Below are 22,273 nucleotides of genomic sequence, written 5' to 3'. Positions count from 1 at the left end.
CTTTTTAATTTTGCTTTTACTTTTAATTTAGCATTTTAAAATCAATTGAACAATCAGCAATCTTATTGCGTGAATAGTAGGTGGACATCAGCAGTAAAAATACTCTGTTTTGGTCGATTTCGGCAAAGTCGTAAAGTTATTTTGCATTCGTTTTAGCTTCCTTCCGTCTGAAACTTTTGGGACATGGTAGTACAATACTATATAAGGGAATACTTGGTTTAGTTGCTGAAACTGTCAAGTTTATAGTCGGTTTTACAGCCCGTGTTTTTGAGTCATTCTAAGGACGTTTTGGGTCATTGGGGAGTCCAGCTGTTAGAACATTTTGGGTCATTGGGGAGTCCAGCTGCATGTGCGTCGTTGTTGGTTGCTAGTGCGTGGATGGGGTTGCATTTGAGTGTGTTTTCATGGTGTAATAGAGTTGGATTAGAGGCCAGTTATAAGGCAGTAACAATGCTAAGTTTTCAGACCGTCACAGAAGTTATGTTGCATTCTTTGGTTTGGTCAAGTAGTGTGAGTTGTAGCTGTATGATGGGCCTGGATGTCGATGGCATCAAATATCTGGGTATAAGACGGTCTAAGTCGAGTCCTTGTTATTCATTTATAACACAAACCCATTCTTATAATAGTGAGTTGTAAATATGGAGTATTCACCCGAGTTCGAGCCCTTGCAACTACAACATCCCCATTCCATAAATCTTAGATTCGCCACTGAATGATCCTGCAATGATTTTGTGGAACAAAATTATAGGATAGGAAGATTTTTTCTGGAAGCTTGAAGCCTGCTTATGGCATCGGTTATCTTCATTTGGTTTGTGGCAAAGGGTCTGAGCATGCCACTTCCAACACTAAACATTGGAACAATGCATTCCAGTTTTTGATGAATTGCTTTGTAGGCTGCCCTTCTTTTGTCAGGTTTGTCAATGATTTCGGTCTTTTCAAGTTTTATATTGTGATCATTGTTGAAGCTTTGTATTGTGATCATTGTTGAAGCTTAGTATTCACTATTCCGGAGCCATAAAGTTCGCCATATGTAAGTGCACCGCTTTCTATCTGTCTAACATGTGAGAAGGCTTATATATAAGATTCAAAAAAAAATTCTCTCTGTAGAATCTTTCATATAATTCGATTTCTTTTTTAAATCAGAGATTATGATAGATAAAGAAGCTCACTGACCATTAATGATCAACATATGCGTTTGATTAAAATATAGGGAACCAAGTTAGCATTAAGTCGAGAAACTTACTGGGTTTCTGCATCCGTGGTTTGATAGTAATCATGATCTATTAACAGAAGGACCCCTAAGATTGTTATGCTTCACAGATAGGTAATGTTAATTTAAGTTTTGACCAGTGTACAAAGTATTTAACCAATGATTATGGAGTTCTGGTGAAAGCACTTCTCTTCTAGTGTGAACCAGTACTCATCATTAGCTTCTTCAGCTTCATTTTTTATCCTTTTGCTTTGTAATCGTCGTCTAATTATGTCGTGTTGAAGTAGTTTTGCAATGCGTCTATTCTCTCTCTTTTTAAGGAGTATTATGTTCGCTTGAAAAGTTCAGCCGGAATAAAATGGTATCAAAGCTGCAGGTGTGGTAAGTTTGAGTTCATCAGACTGACCCAGTCTGTCGCGCCTGATTGGGTTTGTAGACAGTTAATTGGTACTAGTACACAGTTAATACGAGTATATACATTTTACTTATTCGAAAGCCAATTAGCTCAAATGGTAGAGTATTGTGCTATGCACAAAATGTGGGTTCGACTCCCATATTGGCTATGAAATACCATTCTTTCGTTTACTTTAAGATTGAAAACTTATATGTAACTAGTGATCCTATTTTAAGTATGGCATGTATGATACATATGCTAGTTTTTGGAAATGCTTGACTTGAACATCTGATCACTAAGAAGCTAATTAAGCTATTATACTCGCTTGTCATTCCCTTTGTTGCTTCTCGCTGAGTCTGATCATGGTCTTCACATCATTGCCCCAATATGATTATGGCCTCCTTAATCATAATTCTATTGTATTTCTCGCATCATGAGTTCATGACACCTTTCTATCATGATATTTTGCGATTTAATATGCTATATGGGACTCGAACCCATACCTTTGTGCAAAATATGCACATTGCTCTACCATTGAGCTAATAGCCTTTAAAGTACACTAAACAAATACAAGTACGAAATAACTGAAATAAGTACACTGAAATGTTTCTCATATATTAGTAAGATATGTAATAGATACACTAAAATGCCTTGTAATTACATAAAAAGGCCGTTAAATACATTAAATCTCCTCCCCAATCATTTCCCTTATTTCATGTACATAGAACCTTATTTCATGCACATAGAACCTTATTTCATGCCCATATAAAATTAACGCGTCCTTAGCCAACAATAATTAGTATCATAATATAACCAACTGATGCAACTGAAGAACTTTTTAATGCACATAGAACCTTATTTCATGCACATAAAACCTTATTTCATGCACATATAATCTTATTTCATGGCCATATAAAATTAACGCGTCCTTAGCCAACAGTAATTAGTATCATAATGTAACCAACTGATGCAACTGAAGAACTTTTTAATGCACATAGAACCTTATTTCATGCACATATAATCTTATTTCATGCACATATAAAATTAACGCGCCCTTAGCCAACAGTAATTAGTATCATAATATAACCAACTGATGCAACTGAAGAACTTTTTAATGCACATAGAACCTTATTTCATGCACATAGAACCTTATTTCATGCACATATAATCTTATTTCATGGCCATATAAAATTAACGCGTCCTTATCCAACAGTAATTATTATCATAATATAACCAACTGATGCAACTGAAGAACTCTTTAATGCAGATGGAACCTTATTTCATGCACATAGAGCCTTATTTCATGCACATAGAACCTTATTTTATGCACATTTAACACATATTTCATGCACATAGAACCTTATTTCACGCGTTTAAATTATACATCAACAACTTTACTATTCTAAACATAGCACTGCATATTCTTCTCATCTAGCAGACACCCGTGCAAATTGACAGTTAAATTTCTCTTTTACAGTTTTTGATATGCAATAGCTAATAATATCACCGATCTCAGTCAAATAATGCTACTTCAGTCCTAATAGGCAATAGCTAATTCTAAGACTTAGAACTTAGAAGTCAGATAGCATCAATCTAATTCTGAGTTACCATTCCAGAACATCTAGCATCAATCTCTTCACAAAAATCTTCTTGATCAGCTCAGCTAAAGTAGCTCATGCTGCTGTAACGAGGTAACTTCCGCCAGCAATCATGGCTTTGAAGAGTGGTAAAGTCCTTGTCCGTTTCTGGAAGATTATTAAGTAACTAGAGTGAATACAAAAGAATAATATATTGAAACCTTATTGAGTCTCAAAAATATTTCAACTTGTTCCGGGTGTAATTCCGGAGCAGGATTTGTGACCACGTAAGCTTGATGAATGACGTCTTTTTGCTTGTCTCTTCCTTTCGGTCTCTTATGTAAAGATGAACAAACTGAGGGCTCGGCTTGGTACCGAGCGTACTCACTCCGACGCTCAAGTCAGTAAACTTAAAGAGATTAAGTTGTGTGTTAACTTGGCAAAGTATATTGTAGAGAGATAAGGGAGTTTATACCAGATTTTCGGTTTGTTGTTGGGATCATTTTCTCAATGAGAGAAGTGGAGTATTTATATACTTTCACCTTTTGTCACGTAGTGGCCAAGTGGCCAAGTGGTTAGCAGGTGGAAAGACTGTTCTACCCTCGGCCGAGGGACCCATGGCAGGCCGGCTGGCCTGGTTGACTCCATGCCGAGGGGACTGGATGTGAGTACGCGGATATGCCTCTCGGCCGGCTAGTTGCCGAGACCGAGACCCAAGTGACAGGCCGACAGGCTGCGTCGGTTAGGCTGTCTAATACGTTGACTTGCTGTCTTTTGGCTTCGACCTTGCTCAATATGTTGACTCGGTCAGCGGGTGCAGAATATGCCCCATCAATTTGCCCCCAGCGTAGTCTATGCCGTGGTATGGACCTTCGATGAGTGTTGAGCGTATTCTGCGCATGTTGAGCTTCTTCGTCGGCTTCTTCTTCCTCGGCTTGGTTCTGTTCAGGCCGTACCATATCCCCCCTCCACATGGTTGTGTAATGGTCATCCAATGTGGAAAAGGAAAATGGCGCTGGTCGAGACCAAGGTTGAGAGTGCCGTGTGCTTTTGATTGCCCCCGGTCGGTGCTGCCAAGCTTGGTTGATTAGTTGGCCGTTAGAAAGTAGATACCAAGGAGCGTGTCGAAGAAGATTTGTTACTGTATGTCGATTGACATTCCGTGGCTGCATGCTTGACACGTGGCTTGGTGCTGATTGGTGGACGCTTCATGGGCTTTGCTCTGATTGGTCCACTTAATGGGTTTGCTCTATAAATAGAGCAGTTATCCCCTCATTTTGGCCATCAAACTTCATTTTTTCAAAAAATTTCCTCTCTCTTAGCTTTTTCGAAGAAATTGCTCTCTAGTCTTCAAAGCGTTACTCGGCGTAACACTTTCTTCCAAGGTAAACAAACAAATTTTTTCCCAACTTTTTACTTGTTTAAATAATTGTTGTCACCATATCTTATGCTGATGCTCAACCCAGTACCTCTGCGCTAGGGGGCGAACCGTCGCGTCCTGATGAACAGGAGCCACTGGTTGTCACCCCGATAGGGTTTGGGGGTCCCAAGTCGCGTTCTCCTGAAATTGAGGAGAAATTTTTGGAGGGTTTCGATGATGATGATGATGAAGTGACCCAATCCGACTCAGAGAGGCCGCGTTATTCGTGGCACGGCGAAGCCTGCTCGATCAATCCTGATCGTGCTTGGACGAATAAGTTCCCTAGTTGTTCCAGGCCTGATCTTTTTGAAGATCATTACTCCTTCAGCAGGGGGTATAGAATTGTTATCCCTGGGGGTGATCAGGTGGTCTGTTGCCCTCCCGAAGGCTGTATCGGCGTGTACATCAGACATCTGGAGTATGGGCTCCGATTTCCTCTTAATGAACACGTCGCCGCCATAATCAAAGCTATGAACGTCGCCGTGGCACAACTGCATCTGTTGGCCATTAGGACTATTATTGGCTTTGTATGGTTATGTCTCTTCAAAGGGGAGGCCCCAACGGTGAACCTCTTCCGCCGGCTCCACCATCTTCGGCAGACTACCCTAGGCGGCTCGGGGTGGTATAGTATACAGACCGAGCCGGGTTTCGTCACCGTTTCCAAGCTGACATCTTGCAAGGACTGGAAGGGGCGGTGGGTATATGTTGAGGTGCCGGAGGACTATCCACTGCCCCGGTCCTTTCAGAGCCGCGTCAACTTGCGGTGTGAGAATCAGGGGGAGCATGATAGATATGTCTCCCGGAATAAGCTTAAGATGGACGCCAAGAAGGTCTATCTTAAGGAGGACGAAGAGCGGGCAATGAGCCTGTTCGAGGCTGAGAAGGATGGCACGCCGAAAGGATGGATGCCCCCGACGCAGATCGTCCTTCAAGACGAGCTGCTTTGCCACGTCGGCCTCATACCGGTCCTCGGCCAGGATGAGTGGGGTCGGTGTGAGGCCCACTTTTTCTTTTTATGCTTCTGTATTTGCCCCGGTTTACTTCTTTTACTTAACTCTTGCTTTGTTTCTTGCAGATCGATTCGGACAGGATCTCTCCGCTGATATCCTAAAAAGGTTGGGACTCGACCAGGGCGGGAGAGTCGTTGAGCTGCATCCTAAGCTGCGCCACGTGATCGCAGACCGGCCCCGCACGAGCTTATAGAGCAGGCGATGAAGGCAATGGATGTGGCGGCGGCTCGAGCGGAGATCGGCGGTAACGTGCCGCGCCGGAGACCAAAAACAACGTCTACGGCGGCAACGGCATCAACTCCAGCTCAATCTTCAATCCCCGTAGTCCAAAAGGAGCAGGTGGTCGTCGATGTTGAAGAGGAGGTCACCGTTGTGGAGGGTCCTCCTCCTTCAAATAAGAGGAAGGAAAAGACCCCTACTACTGCTGTTACCGAGGCAGGGAAAGAGAAGGGGTCAACCGGCCCTCTGCCCAAGAAGGCTAGGACTGGTACAGATCTAACCCATGGCTCGGATTTAGCAGGTTCCCTAGGCGTCCCTGATGACAGGCTTTCTGATATGTCGATGAATGTTGACATGGATGCTTTGTCTGGATTTTTTGTAGATCAGCCGTCGTTCTCACTGAACGGCAATTGGAGAAGCAGCCTGTGCAGACGGGCGATAGAAATGTCACCGTCGACTCCTCATCCCAGAAGGTTTCCCCCGCTCAGCTTACGGCGGAAGGCATAAGGTTGTCCAAGAAGCTGGTGAAGTGGGCTGAGCTAGCCGGCGCTCATATTATGGACCAAGAAAAGGTCATGGCTCGAGCCCCCGCGCTGAACAGCTTTAGGCTCGAGCTTGCCGCTGCTAAGAAGGAGGCCGAGAAGTCGAGGGAGGACTTCCAGGCCGCCATGAAGGACTTCCTCGCTGAGCGAAAGCTTAGGGAGGAAGCTGAGAAGGTGGTCCTGGCCGAGAGAGCTAAGGCTGAGGCTGGAGAGGCCGACGCCGCTTAAGCTCGCGGGAGGAGAAAGACAAATTTGAGGGCGGCTATAAGGTCGTGGTTGAGCGAAGGAGAGATGGAAGACTCGCATTCGGGAGGCGAAGGAGCATAAGAACACAAAGGCTATCCTTGCTCGAGAGAGAAGGACATTGAGACGCCAAGACCGTCATCATCCCGACATGTGTGCCCGATCACGGACCAAGTCAAGATGCTACCAGGGATGCAATTAAAGAGCTCGTTCCTGAAGGCTCCTTCCTGTGGCAAGAATTTGACCGGCTTTTGGATGAGAAGGCCGCTGCTGCGGAGGCTAAGGCTGCGGATGAGGCGAAGGCGGCGAAGGCCGCTCAGAAGGCTGCGGAGAAGGCGGCCCGGGATGCTAAGGTGAAGGAGGCCAGAGAGGAGGCTGAGAGGGCAAAGGCAAGTGAAGCTGTCAAGCTTTCCTCTGGGCCGCCCACCGTTGGTGATGCTGCTACTGCTGCCGGTGGCGAGCAACAAGCATAGGGAGACGAGCGGTCGTCACCAAATTCACCCGGCCCTTCTGACAGCTTCAGCTGTTCGGGGGCCAACTTTTGAGCCTTTCCTCCCTGCCATCCTTTTGGCGCTTCAAGTCTTATGTTTGTAACCTTTTGTTGTACCTTCTCTTTTTTGATAAACTTTGGTAGGTTGTGTTTAGGCTATCCCTATGGGGACGGCCGTCGACTTTGTTTTGCCTTGTAAACATTTTTAATAAAGTTTGTCTATTTGCCTTCGGCTTAGCCGAGGCTTTTGATCTCATCCTCCATTAAATTGTCTTCTTACGTTTTTAACATATTGAGCGCTTTTTCGTTTTTACCTTCGGCCTTGCCGAGGCAGTTAGATTGCGTATCTCAACTGTACTTAAACGTTTTTAAACATGTTGGCATGTCGGTCGCTTCCTCCTCCACTCCCGGTCTTAGCCGAGGCGGTCAGATTTGCGCTTCCCAACTGCTGTTGTGAACATGTTAGCGTATCGGTCGTTGTTCCCCGCCACTCCCGGCTTTGGCCGAGGCAATCGAGGTTACGGCTCGACAGCGTTCGTATCAATAGACATATTGATCGCTTCCTCTACCACTCCCGGATTGGCCGGGGCAGTCAGATTTGCGTTCTCAACTGTACTTATACGTTCTTAAGCATGTTGGTCGCTTTCGCGAGTATCAACTGCATTGGTAGTGACTGCCCGGTTGGCGTCTACTAAGAATGTTGGTCGCTTTTGCGAGTATCAACTGCCATTACGGTGACTGCCCGGCTTTCGCCGTGGCGTCTACCTTGGTACGACTACGGAGGGGACTCTTCATTTTGATGGAAAACTTGGATCACTCTTCATTAGGTATAATCACGCGTTGGGGTGCCCATAACGGTCTCGGACACCTCCGCCGCTATATGAAGTATTTTCTAAGGTTATCTGTGTTCCAGTGGCTCATCAGAGGCACTCCCTCCATGTCTGTCAGCCGGTATGTCCCCGGCCTCATTTCTTCAACCACCTTGTAGGGTCCTTCCCAGTTGGCCGTCATTTTACCATGGATATTTCCTTTGTTTCTTGCGGCCGACTTTCTTAGGACTAGATCTCCTACTTTTAAGTCCCTTTTGTGGACCCTACGGTTGTATGCTCTTTTCATTCGGTTTTGATATACTGCCAAGTTGAGCCATGCCGTATCTCGACTTTCTTCGACCAGTCTAGGGAGGCTCTCAGGCCTTCCTCATTTTCGACTGGGTCAAAGGTTTGCGTTCTAAATGTCGGCACCGCTGCTTCAATTGGCAGGACGGCCTCAGACCCAAAGACTAGGTGGAATGGACTGTACCCTGTTGCTTCTTTCTCCGTGGTTCGAAGTGACCACAGGATGCCGGGTAGTTCATCAGCCCATCCTCCCTTTAGATCTTCAACCTTCTTTTTCAGCCCGTTCAGTATTGTTTTATTAGCTGCTTCCGCCTGCCCGTTGCTTTGAAGGTGGCAGATGGAGGAGTATGAAAATTTGATACCGAGCTCTTCCAGCCAGTTCATCACCATGTCACTCCAAAACTCTCGGCCGTGGTCAAATACCATGACTTGGGGTAACCCAAAACGAGTTATGATGTTCTCCCAAATCACCTTTCTTACGGCCGCCGTGGTCTTGGCAGGTACCGCGACAGCTTCGACCCATTTGGTGAAGTAGTCAATGGCGACGATCAGGTATTTCCTTCCTCCGGAGGCCGTCAGAAATGGTCCTAATAAATCCATCCCCCATTGTGCAAACGGTAGGGGACTAAGTACTGGTTGCAGGTCTCGGGAAGGAGCATGTATCACCGGAGCATGCATCTGACAATTCTTGCACTTCTTGGTCTTTGTTCTGGAATCTTTCAGCATGGTCGGCCAGAAGTAGCCGGCTCGGAGAGCTTTGTGGCCTAACGTTCTCGCCCCCATGTGATGTCCGCAGATGCCTTCGTGAATCTCTGTCAGTATTAGCTCCGCGTCGGCTGGGCCGACGCATTTCAAAAGTGGTCTTATTACGGACCTTCTATACAATTCTCCTTCGAACACCGAGTACCTTGCGGCGATCCTTCTTATCCTCTGAGAGAGACTGCGGTCCTCCGGTAACTCTTTTGTCAGTTTGTATTTCATTATCGGAGTCATCCACGTCGTCTCGATGTCGCCCACCATGCCGACGGTCTCAGTGATGCTTTTAGCATTCCTGATATCCACCAGCACGGTTCGACTGACATTCTTGATGCTTGAACTGGCAAGTTTTGTGAGAGCGTCGGCTCGGTTGTTCTCGGACCTGGGGATGCACTGTATTTGGAAAGATTTCAATTTTGCGGTGTCAGCTTTTACCCTTTCCAGGTACCTTATCATCCCGTCATCTCGAGCCTCATACTCTCCTCTGATTTGATTGGTCACTAGTAGTGAATCTGTCTTCAACACAATATGTTCCGCCCCGGCAGCTCTAGCTAACTCGACTCCAGTTATCACCGCCTCATATTCGGATTCGTTGTTTGAGGCCGAGAAGGTAAACTTCAAGGCGTACTCAAACCCGTCCCCGTTAGGGCTGGTGATAAGGATGTCGGCTTCTGAGCTGTTCGCCATGGAGGATCCGTCGGTGTATACTTCCCACACCCCGGGATGTGATTCTTCTTGATATGTGCACTCGGCTAGGAAGTCTGCAAGTGCTTGCCCCTTTATCGAAGGCCTCGGTTTGTACTGGATGCCAAAGCCGGAGAGCTCCACTGCCCATTTGATAAGTCTGCCTGATTTTTCGAATTTTTCTAACGCTTTTTCCAATGGCTGGTCGGTTAAGACCGTCACGGGATGCGCGTCGAAGTAGGGTTTCAGCTTCCTTGCGGTAACGACTACGGCGAGGGCTGCTTTTTCGATAAGTGGATAATTTTTTTCGGCGGCCAGCAGTGTATGGCTGATGAAGTAGATTGGGTGTTGCTGCTTGTTCTCTTCCCTGACGATAACGGCACTGACCATGGCCGAGATAACTGCTAAGTATATATATAGCGTCTCCCCCAGCGTCGGCCTGGACAGGGTCGGGAGAGTTAGAAGGTGGGCTTTCAGTTGCTTGAAAGTCGTGCTCTGTTCCTCCCCCCAGCTAAAGCCTTTATTCCCCTTTAGCACTTTAAAGAATGGGGTGCTCTTGTCGGCCGACCGAGACATGAAGCGGGCGAGAGCCGCCATCCTCCTGGTCAGCATCATAACCTCTTTTCGATTCCTCGGCTCCGGCAGGTCTAGTATTGCTTGGACTTTCTCTGGATTGGCATCAATTCCCCTGGCGCTGACAAGCACGCCGAGGAACTTGCCGGCCCGGACACCGAAGTTTCATTTCATTGGGTTAAGCTTCATCTTATATTTCCTTAGTGAACAAAATGTCTCGCTCAAATCGGCCAAGTGCTCGCTGTCAGACTTGCTCTTTACAATAGCATCGTCGACGTAAGCCTTGATGTTTCGCCCTTTTTGATCTTGAAACACTTTGTCCACCAGCCTAGTGTAAGTTGCGCCAGCGTTCTTCAAACCGAACGGCAGCATTTTATACATGTATGTGCCGTTACCGGTGATGAATTCGCACTTAGGCATGTCTTCTTCAGCCATAAACACCTGATGATACCCTGAGAAGGCGTCTAGCAGGCTTAGCATGGTGTAGCCTGCCGTTGCATCAATTAAACTATTTATTCGAGGCAAGGGATAACAATCTTTAGGGCACGCTTTATTAAGATTGGTAAAATCAACACACATCCTCCACGCCCCTGATGACTTCCTCACCATTACAATATTTGCTAGCCACTCAGGGTAAGTACAAGGCATGATAAAGCCTGCCTCTAATAGTTTGTCTACTTCAGCTTTGATGGCCTCATCTTTCTCGGCCGAGGAGTTCCTCATCTTTTGCTTGACAGGGCGAGCGGTGGAGAGTACGTTCAGCTTGTGAACGATCACCTCCCGGCTCACGCCTAGCATCTCGGCGGCTGAGTATGCGAAGACATCTTTGTTCTTCCTCAGCAGGTCTAGAAGATAGGCCTTGAATTTTGGCTCCAGGCCGACACCGACAGTTACGGTGCGCCCTGGGTCAATTTCCACTTCCTCGGTCTCGGCTCCTTCGACCATGCCGACGTTGGTGTGCATCAGATCACCCTCCTGCTGTAAGGATGGGCTCTCCCCTTTCTCTGATTTTTTCGCCACTTTGAGGGATTGCATGTTGCACCCCCTGGCAGATACTTGGACATTGAACATTTCGTCTCTTTCGTCCTTTGAGACGAGCTTTTGCGCTTCCCCCCAGTCTGAGATATACATCAGTGTCAAGGCTCGGATGGACATCACTGCATCGGCCTCGCTCAAAGTGACTCGGCCTATGAGAACATTGTAGGCAGACGAACCATCAATGACCACGAACTCAGATAAAACATTCTTGGCCGCATCGGCTTGGCCAAACATCACCGGCAGTCTGATTGACCCCAGGAGTACCAGGCCGGCCCCGGAGAAGTTGTATAGTGGGTTGGTGCAGGGGCTCAGGTCTTCAATCTTCAGACCGAGATTGAGAAAGCACTCCTTGAACATGATGTTTGTGTAGGCGCCTGTGTCAATCAGGCACCTTTTGACCAAGTGGTTGGCTATGTCTAGGTGGACTACAAGCGGGTCGCTGTGGGGAGCGACGACTCCCTCGTAGTCCTTCTTCCCGATGGTTATATCGGGGATTGTGGAAGCGGGGATCGCTGTTTTGGGCACAAAGTTGATGGCTTGGTATAGCTCATTCAGGTGCCGTTTGTGCCCATTAGCTGACCCACCGTTCTCGTTCCCCCCGATGACAACCTGGATCACTCCCATTCACTGGAATACTGATTTTCTATTCGCCGCGTCGGAGCTTGTTTCTGGGACTCCAGCTACATACTTGCTGAGGGCCCCCTTTCGGATTAGCTCCTCGATGGCGTTCCTCAGATGCCGACAGTTGTCGGTCTTATGGCCGGCTTGGCCGTGGTAATCGCAAAACTGGCTAAGGTCGCCCTCCCCCTTCGCCTTGGGGGGCCTTGCCCATTTCTGACCTTCATTCTTGCTTAGGGCAAAGACCTCGCCGGTGATTTGACCAGGGGGGTGAGACTGCTGTACCGCTTCTGGGTGTATGGTCCCGAACTTCCCCCGGCGCCCGCCGAGTTCTGTTTCCTATTAAATCTCTCAGGCCGTGACCGATTCATGTCACGGCGACCTTCATCAACGTTCTCCCGGCGGCTCTTCCTCTCTGGGTGCCCAGATTCGCTGTGGCCTACCCAGGTCTTGTGATAGTCCTCCACCTTTACGGCTCGGTCGGCCATTTTTCTGGTGGTGTCTAGGTTGAGGTCCTCGCACTTGATCAGCTCGTTTTTGAACTCGCCTTTTCGGAGGCCTTTCATCAAGGCGAAGGCCGCCAGTTCGGTGTTCAGCTCACGGATCTGCTGAACTTTTGCGTCGAACCTCTTCACGTAGCTCCGGAGGGACTCGTCCTCCCTCTTTCGGATGGTGAGGAGATCTGATGTCTCCACGGCCCTTCTCTTGTTGCAAGCGTACTGGGCTATGAAATTGTCTCTCAGGTCGGCATAGCAGTATACCGAGCCGTTAGGTAGCCCCTTGTACCAACTCTGGGCCATCCCATGCAGGGTTGTTGGGAAGACTCGGCACCATACCTCATCAGGCTGCTCCCATACCGACATGTACGACTCAAAATCCTCGGCATGGTCGGTTGGGTCGCTATCCCCTTTGTATGATAGGGGCGGCAGCTTTAGTTTAGTCGGCACAGAGACTTCGAGGACATAGGCACTGAGGGGCTGTCTGACCACGTGTCGAATGACACGCGGCGATCGGCTCCTCGCAACCTTAGTCCGGCTTCTCTCCGTCTGGCGGGAAGGGCTTCTTGTTGTCCGACTTTGGAGAGTCGGACTTCTTTCATTTCTTCGGGGCGGGCCTCGTTGTTGCTGCGGCGACGCTGTCCTCCCGCGAGTGGGGGAAGGACTTTGGTCTGCCACTGGCACCACGGGCTCCGCCGGCGTCCTAACATGCCCCGCTCCTTGTAATACTCCGGTCAAGTTGTTCGGAGTCACTTTATGGGCCCTGGTCACCCGTGGAGGCGCGCGCGCCGTCGTCGTGACGGGGGTAACCGCGTATCACCCATCGTGTCCAGGAATAGCTTCAATTTGGCCGACGACCACAAGTCCCATTATAGTGACTTGGCTTCGGTCGGCGGCGGGTTTCGCTCTCTTGGCATCCCGTACTTCACCGGCTCAATGACTCGGCCGGTGGGGGACTGCCCGATCTCAGAATTAGGGAACGCGTCATCCTGGTAGAATGCAGTTTCGTCACTCACAGTTATTTCTTGTTGTTTTGACATCTTCTTAGCTCTTTGAGTGGGTTTGGTTTTTTTTTTTTTTTGTAAGGGAGATGACTAGCTTTTAGTATCTTTTTCTCACAGACGGCGCCAATTGTTCCGGGTGTAATTCCGGAGCAGGATTTGTGACCACGTAAGCTTGATGAATGACGTCTTTTTGCTTGTCTCTTCCTTTCGGTCTCTTCTGTAAAGATGAACAAACTGAGGGCTCGGCTTGGTACCGAGCGTACTCACTCTGACGCTCAAGTCAGTAAACTTAAAGAGATTAAGTTGTGTGTTAACTTGGCAAAGTATATTGTAGAGAGATAAGGGAGTTTATACCAGATTTTCGGTTTGTTTTTGGGATCCTTTTCTCAATGAGAGAAGTGGAGTATTTATAGACTTTCACCTTTTGTCACGTAGTGGCCAAGTGGCCAAGTGGTTAGCAGGTGGAAAGACTGTTCTACCCTCGGCCGAGGGACCCATGGCAGGTCGACTGGCCTGGTTGACTCCATGCCGAGGGGACTGGATGTGAGTACGCGGATATGCCTCTCGGCCGGCTAGTTGCCGAGACCGAGACCCAAGTGACAGGCCGACAGGCTGCGTCGGTTAGGCTGTCTAATACGTTGACTTGCTGTCTTTTGGCTTCGACCTTACTCAATATGTTGACTCGGTCAGCGGGTGCAGAATATGCGCCATCACAACTGTATGCATAGAAAAAGGCATATGCAAACATTTTCAATTATACGAAGTAGCATATTTGCCATCCACTATAAGCATTTCATTATCTGCAATTATCATAATTCTTCAAAACTGTGATAATCGAAGAGTATACTAATTAAACTAATTAATTTTCGCCTTGTCTTCTAAGATATTTCCAGCAAAGCTAAGTGTTCCGGGTGTAATTCCAGAGCAGTTATTTGTTACCACCCGTGCTTGTAGAATGACGTCTTTGGTTGGCTTCTCCTTTCGGTCTCCTGAAACAGTGAACAAACTGAGGGCTCGGCTTTGGACCGAGCGAACTCACTCCGACGCTCAAGTCAGTAAACTTAAGAGATAAGTTGTTACTTGGCGAAGTATATATTGTAGAGAGATAAGGAGGATATTACCAGATGAATAGTGATTCTTAGGGTAAATTGTGGATCCTCTCCTCAATGAGGGTTGAGGAGTATTTATAGACTTTCACCTTTTGTCACGTAGTGGCCAAGTGGCCAAGTGGCTAGCAGGTGGAAAGACTGATCTACCCTCGGCCGAGGGACCCATGGCAGGCCGGCGGGCCCTGTTGACTCTATGTCGAGGGGTCTTGGATATGAGTTCGCGGATGTGTGCCCCGGCTGTGGATATCTTTGACCTTGCTCAATGTGTTGGCTTGGTCAGAGGGTGCAGAATATGCCCCATCAATTTGCCCCCAGCGTAGTCTATGCCGTGGTATGGGCTCCGATGTATGTTGAGCGTATATTCTGCGTAAGACAAAATTTTTCTGCCCCGGCTTCTTATACCTCGGCGTGGCTCTGCTTAGGCCGTACCATATCCCCCCTCCACATGGATGTGTAATGGACATCAGATGTGGAAAAGAAAGTGGTCTTTGGCCGAGACCGAGGTTGTGAGCGCCGTGTGCTTTTGATTGCCCCACCCTTTGACAAGCTTGGTTGATCATGTGGCCGGCGGAGAACAGATACTTAGGAGTTTGTTGAGGAAGATGAATAGGCAGAGAGATATGAAGGGGCATGTTGAAGACGCTTGGTCACTGTTGCATTGATTGACGTTCAACTGTTGCAACGATTGACATTCCGTGGTTGCATGTCTGACACGTGTCTGTTTGCTGATTGGCTGACGTTTCATGGGCTGTGCCCTGATTGGTCCTTCTCCGCCGCGGCTTTCTCCTTAGCTTCGAGCTTGTCATCAAACAGCTCGTCAAATTTGTCCCACGGAAAGGAGCCATCAAGAGGGAAGAGCTCCCCAATCACTTCCCTGGCAGCTTCTTCGGCCAGGTCCCGGTATTGGGCGCACATGTTAGGGAGGAGAACGGTTTGGAGCGTCTCAATGTCCTCCTCCCTTTGAGAGATGATAGCATCTTTGTTCCGGACCACCTTCCCCTGGGCCTGAAACAGGCCCCTAAATTTGTCCCTCTGCGTACGGTAAAGGTCGGCGTGCTTCTGAACAAGGTCACGCCCCTCCAGCAGCTTAGCAGCTTCAGCCGCCGCAGCCTCGGCCTTGGCTCTCTCAGCAAGGACCTCCTTTTCAGCGTCCTCCCTAAGTTTTCTCTCAGCACGGACTGCCTCTTCAGCCTCAGCCTTGGCCCTCTTAGCCTCCTTGTTGGCCGCGTCGAGTTCAAGCAGTTTAAAACTCGAAAGCTCGAAAGCTCGAAAACACAAATATCATTTTCCGCTGCCATTACTTCTCTTAATTTCAATTTAAATTTCAACCTAAAAATGCTTAAACTAACTTGTTCTTTTACCAAATTAACAATCAGTAACTAATTCAATCAACTCAGAAACCCTAATTATTAGCAAGATTTGATCCTAATTAACTTTCAACTACTATAAACATTAAAACAAATCAAAAGTGATAACATAATTAAAACAAATAAAGAAAAGAAAAGAAATTTACAAGAATCATTAGGAGTGGAATCAGAATAACAGTTTGGGCGTTTAAGAGCACTTTTCAGAGGAACAATTGGGGTTGAATTGGAGTATCGGAAATGCTAGGTTAGCCTCATTGATCTTCACTGATTTCTTCTGCTTTTTTGTTTTTGTTGTTGTTGTTGTTGTTGTTGTTGTTGTTGAAGAGGAGGAAGGTGGTGGCATGAAGGAGGAATAAGTCGCCATTAATGTCATCGCAAGCTCGAGAAGACTGTGATAATCGAAGAGAGAGGAAAAACGAGGAGTGAGAATGAGATTTTTTCAAAATGACGGAATAAGAAAGGTCTGGGGGTTGAAAATTTGGGGACTTAGTTGATTTAATCGCAGTCCTACATTTGGTTTTAGATCTAACGATTGTGAATGGTTCTCACAGTTCTCATTATGTTATGAGTTCTCATAGGATCCCAAATCTATATATATATATATATATATATATATATATATATATATATATATATATATATATATATATATATATATATATATAGTGTAAAGTTCAAATGAGTCCCTTCATATACTTTGAGTCCATAAGTCCTTTCCACAACCCTTGGATCATGCATGGTCGAAGGTTGAGATTGAAAGCAAGAAACACACTTAACACTAATTAATTTACTTCTCTCTCTAGTTTTAGTAATATATTCACTAATTCATTATCATACACAATTAACACCACCTTTTGTCTTATACTTCAAAGTTTGTGAAAATTTTGTTAACATTTAACCTGGTTTGGTTTTTTCATTTTTTTTTTCGAGACAAGTTTTCGACATTTTAGGATTTTACGAGTGTAATTTTAACAGCAAAAAGTGTATTTTTAAGGAATATTTACTAGAATTTTGCGTTTTACAAGTTTAACTTCAATCTTTTCCGAGTGATTTTGACGAATAATATTTTGAATTTTTGTAATTTTATCACAAATTATTATAATTTTAACATTTTACGAGTGTTATTTTAACAACAAAAAGTATTATTTTAGTCCATGTAAGTGTAAGTTCAGTCCAATGAAATTGTTATTTTAGTCCAGGAGAATGTAATTTTAGTCCAGGAAAGTGTAATTTTAGTCAAGAAAAGTATAATTTCAGTTCACTGAGAATGTAATTTTAGTCCATTGAGAGTGTAACATTAGTCCATAAGTCCAATCAGAATATGACCAAGTCCATTGAGAGTGTAACATTAGTCCAATAGAAGTGTAATTCTAGCAGAAAAAGTGTAATTTTAGCAGAAAAAAGAGTTATTCTAGCAGAAAAAAGTATAATTTTAACAGAAAAAAGTGTAATTCTAGCAGAAAAAAGTGTAATTCCAAGGATAAAAAGTGTAATTTTAGCAGAAGAAGTGAAATTCTAACAGAAAAAAGTGTAATTTTAACGGAAAAAAGTGTAATTTTAGCAGAAGAAGTGTAATTCTAACAGAAAAAAGTGTAATTTTAACGGAAAAAAGTGTAATTTTAACAGAGAAAAATGTAATTCTAATAGAAAAAAGTGTAATTTTAATGGAGAAAAGTGTACTTTTATAATAGAACTTTAATGGATAAAAGTGTGATTTTAATGGATAAAAGTGTAATTTTAATGGAGAAAAGTGTAATTCTAATGGATAAAACTGTAATTTTAATGGAGAAAATGTAACTTTAATAGAAAAAATAAAAAACGATATTATGTGAGATTTAAAATTTGAAAAAATCAAATTTATTTTCAAAATATTACATCTAAAATTTAAAAATTATACCTAATGTCATATTTATTTCCAACCGCCTACACATGTAACTTTAACACAACCCCCGAACACCACCAATCTTTATAGATCTAACATTAAAATAAAAGTACCTTTAAAAAAAAGACGGATTTTGAAAAAAAAAATAACAGGAGATTTGAGAAATATAAAAAAATAAGAAACATTTATTACCCTCTAAAAGGTAGATTTTAAAAATGGAACTCGAAAAAAAAAATGATTTAAATTTGGATCTGAAAAACAAAAATTCAGTAAACCAACAAAAAAAATTAAAGAACATAAAAAACAAAGATTTGAAGGGAGGAGAAGAGAAAGAAGAAAAAAACAAAAACAAAAAAAAAAATACGAGATTTGAAGGGAGAAGAAGACAAAGGAGAGGATATCTCCACAATTAATAAAAAAAAAACAAATAAATAAAGTTTCAGATCTGGAAAAAAGTAGCGTGGGGTTGAGGTGATGTCGTGAAGTCGTGGGGGTGGATGGTGGTGGTCGTGGGGGTCCTCGGGTGTGGTGTAGCGTGGTGGGCCGATGGTGGTGGAGAGAGGATGGTAGGTTGGTTGCGTTGGTGGAGGGAAATGGGGTGTGAAGGAGGGAGGCACTGGTGGCGCGCAGGCAAGGGGAGGAGAGGAAGTTGTGGTTGGTGGTGGGGAGCGGATTGGCTGTGTGCGGTCGTGGTGGGCCGATGGCGGCTGTGAGGTGCGGTGGAGGCGATGTCGGATGGTACGGTGGGAGTTGTGGGGGTGTCGTGGGTGGTGGTGGGAGGTCGTGGGTGGTGAGGAAGAGAAAAAGGGAGATATGAGTGGGTTGTTGTTGGTGGTGGTGGGAGGTCGTAAAGAAAAAGGAAGTTATGTATAGGTTGTTGGTGGCGGGAAGGGCCGGTGGATGGGTTATTGGCGGCGGAAAAGGAAATAGTGGCAGCGGGGTGAGAGGTGGTGGTAGCCGGTGGGTTGGGTTGGAGAGAAAAGGGGGGATAATTTTTTGATTTTTTTGTTTTTGAATTTTTTTGGATTTTGAGAGATGAGAGGTTTTTGAGATAAAATATGAGGGAAATTGTATGGATGAGAGATAAGTAGGTGGGAGAAAAATGTATATATATTGAATTAGTGATTAATTAGAATTAATTAGTATGGGTATTAGTGAGAGAGTGGTTTAATTAGCTTTAATCTCCTTTTTTCTTGTGTAAATCTCAGCCATCCTTTTCCCTCATTCAAGGGCTCTAAGGAGAACTTATTGACTCACATGTAAGAGGTGGACTCATATGATCCTAATACTATATATATATATATATATATATATATATATATATATATATATATATATATATATATATATATATATATATATATATATATATATATATATATATATATATATAGAGGCAAGATCCGGTGAGTTTGCCACTTTTCGTGAGTTTCCCCCGCATATATAAGCAAATGAGTTGACAAAACCCAATTATCAAAAATTTAGCCGTCATAATCGCCCGCTTTCTCTCTTTTTCCCCCTTTCTCTCTCTCGATAATCACTCTGTTTCATCAAAAAATCAAGCGAATTTTTTCATCGCTTCTTCAAATTTTGATCAACAAATTTGATCAAGAAATTCATCGATTCTTCAAATTTGATCAACAATTCGTTCATTATTTTGATTCTTTCAATTAAAACTATCAATTTGTTCATCAATTTTTCTAAATTTGATCCACAATTCTCCGAAAACCCTAATTCTTCAAATTCGATCAAGGTATTGATATTTCTTCCTATTTCGATTTAATAATCGAATAATTTCAGTAATTGAATCAAATAACAAATTCTGCCTTAATTTACGTGTTTTTCTAATAAAATTCAAATTCAACGATCTTTGAATTCGACGATCAAACGCTTACTATGATTGATAATAATGCTTGATAATCAAACAACGATGAATTCGGTATAAATTTGTGACATAATGCTTGATATAAAAAATCGCTGTTGTTATTACGTTGATAAGTTTTTTGTTCAAATTACGATTGCATGTAAGTTGTTTTCATATTGTTTTCATAACAAAGAATTGCATGTAAAGTTTAACTGTAATTGCATGTAGGTTTTCATTCATGATATCATTCAATATCTAGTATTTGAATAATTGGATTACAATAATACAATAACTGCCTTACAGTATTAAAATAACTTTGTTATTACATTAAAATAACTGCATTAATACTACTTTATAGGAACTGATAGAATAATTGCATTTGTATAATACAATAACTGCATTATAACGTTAAAATAATTGTTGTAACAGAGATTGTTTTTTACTAATAAATACTACTTTATAGGAACTGACAAAAAAATCCTTACAATAACTACTCTTTAATAATGAAATAACTTTGATATTACATTAAAATAACTGTGTGTGCATTGTGGTGGACTAGGCTACCAATTTCACTAAAACCCTTTCCCCCTCGATAGAATAATTGCATTTGTATAATACAATAACTCGCATTATAACGTTAAAATAATTGTCATTTTGCATTGTGTTTTTCATAATAAATACTATTTTATAGGATCTGACAAAAAAATCCTTACAATAACTATTCTTTAATAATGAAATAACTTTAATACTACATTAAAATAACTGTATGTGCGTTGTGGTGGACTAGGCTACCAATTTCACTAAAATCCTCCCCTCTCTGATAGAATAATTGCATTTGTATAATACAATAACTGCATTATAACGTTAAAATAATTGCTGTAACAGAGATTGTTTTTTTCATAATAAATACTACTTTATAGGATCTGACCAAAAAATCCTTACAATAACTACTCTTTAATAATGAAATAACTTTAATACTACATTAAAATAACTGTGTGTGTATTGTAGTGGACTAGGCTACCAATTTCATTAAAACACTCCCCTCTCTGATAGAATAATTGTATTTGTATAATACAATAACTGAAATATAACGTTAAAATAATCAAACTGCAGAGGTTGTATTGTTTTGTTTTGTATAGAATCTAAGATATTGAAATTAATAATACCATAACAGTTCTCCTGTTTTAATGTTTCCAGGCATTGAAATTAATACTACCAATGCAACAACTTTTTCTACACCTACTGTTGCGTCTGAAACAGGAGAAAATACTATCCATAATCTGGGATTGAGATATACTCCAGGTGGCAGTGAGGAGTGGAATAGGATGGTAGAAAATGGTTTCAAACCTGCTCTGGGGTTAATGTTTGTAAAGCTGGAGGAGGCAATAGAGTTTTACAATTTATATGCTGTGGCTTGTGGTTTCATACCAAGGAAGTACACACAAACAAGATTCCGTGATGGTTTGATAGACAAAAAATCAATGGTCTGCAACAGACATGGATTCAAAGAGGATCGCAAAAAACTCAAACCTGTTGTTGAATTTGAAAACACAGAAGAGAAAAAAAAAGAGGAAAAGGTCTGTAGAGCCAAAGAAAACAAAAATAACAAGATTTGGTTGCAAGGCAAAAATACGGTTTTGTGCTGTATTCAATGACCTTAAGGAGCTAATAGGGTATGCTATTGATACGTTTTATGAAGGTCATAATCACAAGCTCTGCTCACTCAAAGAACGGGAATTCCAGAAAAACGTAAGAACACTTAACCTTTACATGAAGCAGACAATTGTTAACAATTGTAAACTCAACATCGGGGCTACCAAGACTTTTAGAATTCTGGCGGAACAATCAAATGGGTATGCAAACATTGGTGCATCTCTCAATGATTTCAAGAACTTCAAAAGAAATATTAAATGTTATATAGGTGAGAATGATGCTGACATGATTCTCGATTATTTAAAGGCGCTTTCTCAATCGCAAGATGGCTTTTACTATGCTTACCAAGTTGATGAGGATAATTGTTTGGCTAAACTCTTTTGGGCAGATGCACAAGCAAGAATGAATTATTCCTTGTTTGAGGACACCATCACCTTTGATCCTACTTACGGTACTAACAAGTACCGCATGGCCTTCACCCCATTCACATCGGTGTTGACAACCACAAAAAATCGCTGACTTTTGTCTGCGCACTTGTCGATCATGAGAACGATGGGTCATTCATTTGGGTGCTTAAGAAGTTCCTTGATTGTATGGGCAACAAGGAACCTCGTGCATTCTTACTTGATCAAGATCCGGCAATTAAACTCGGGTGCGTTACGTATTCAAGCAAGCAAGACATCGCTCTTTCGCATGTGGCATATAATGAAAAAACTTACCGATAAAGTTGAGTCACAGATTTGTAAGGAGACTGACTTTGTTGAGCGGATATGCGGAGTTGTTTGGGATACTGACTTGGAACCCATTGAGTTTGAAGAAAAATGGACTCAAGTGATTAATGACTTTGAGTTGAATGATAATACTTGGTTGACATACATGTATGGCAAAAGGCACAAATGGATACCTGCTTACTTTAGGGATTTGCCTTTAGGCTGCCTTTTGAAGACTACACAAAGATCAGAGAGTCAAAACAGTTATTTCAAAAGATTTGAGAGCATAGACGGCACA

The 22,273-nt window shown here is 43.4% G+C and overlaps 1 protein-coding gene across 1 annotated transcript; it reads left to right on the top strand.

Annotated features, from left to right (window-relative positions):
- Window positions 1-544: 544 nt before the first annotated feature.
- On the top strand, window positions 545-21,784 carry LOC141641522 (protein FAR1-RELATED SEQUENCE 5-like). Its single transcript, XM_074450181.1, has 5 exons — window positions 545-562; window positions 749-808; window positions 894-912; window positions 20,810-21,096; window positions 21,167-21,784. The coding sequence occupies exons 1-5, from the start codon at window positions 545-547 to the stop codon at window positions 21,782-21,784; spliced, it is 1,002 nt and encodes a 333-aa protein (XP_074306282.1).
- Window positions 21,785-22,273: the final 489 nt, after the last annotated feature.

The sequence above is a fragment of the Silene latifolia genome, chromosome 2, assembly GCF_048544455.1.
Source record: "Silene latifolia isolate original U9 population chromosome 2, ASM4854445v1, whole genome shotgun sequence".
NCBI classification, from domain to species: Eukaryota; Viridiplantae; Streptophyta; class Magnoliopsida; order Caryophyllales; family Caryophyllaceae; genus Silene; species Silene latifolia.
Note: the sequence above shows the minus strand (reverse complement) of the source record. Positions and strands in the feature narration are given on the sequence as shown.

Coding starts and splice junctions, on each gene's coding strand:
- LOC141641522 (XM_074450181.1), top strand. Junction 21,097..21,166: donor TGATAGACAAAAAATCAATG/GTCTGCAACAGA, acceptor TTGAAAACACAG/AAGAGAAAAAAAAAGAGGAA.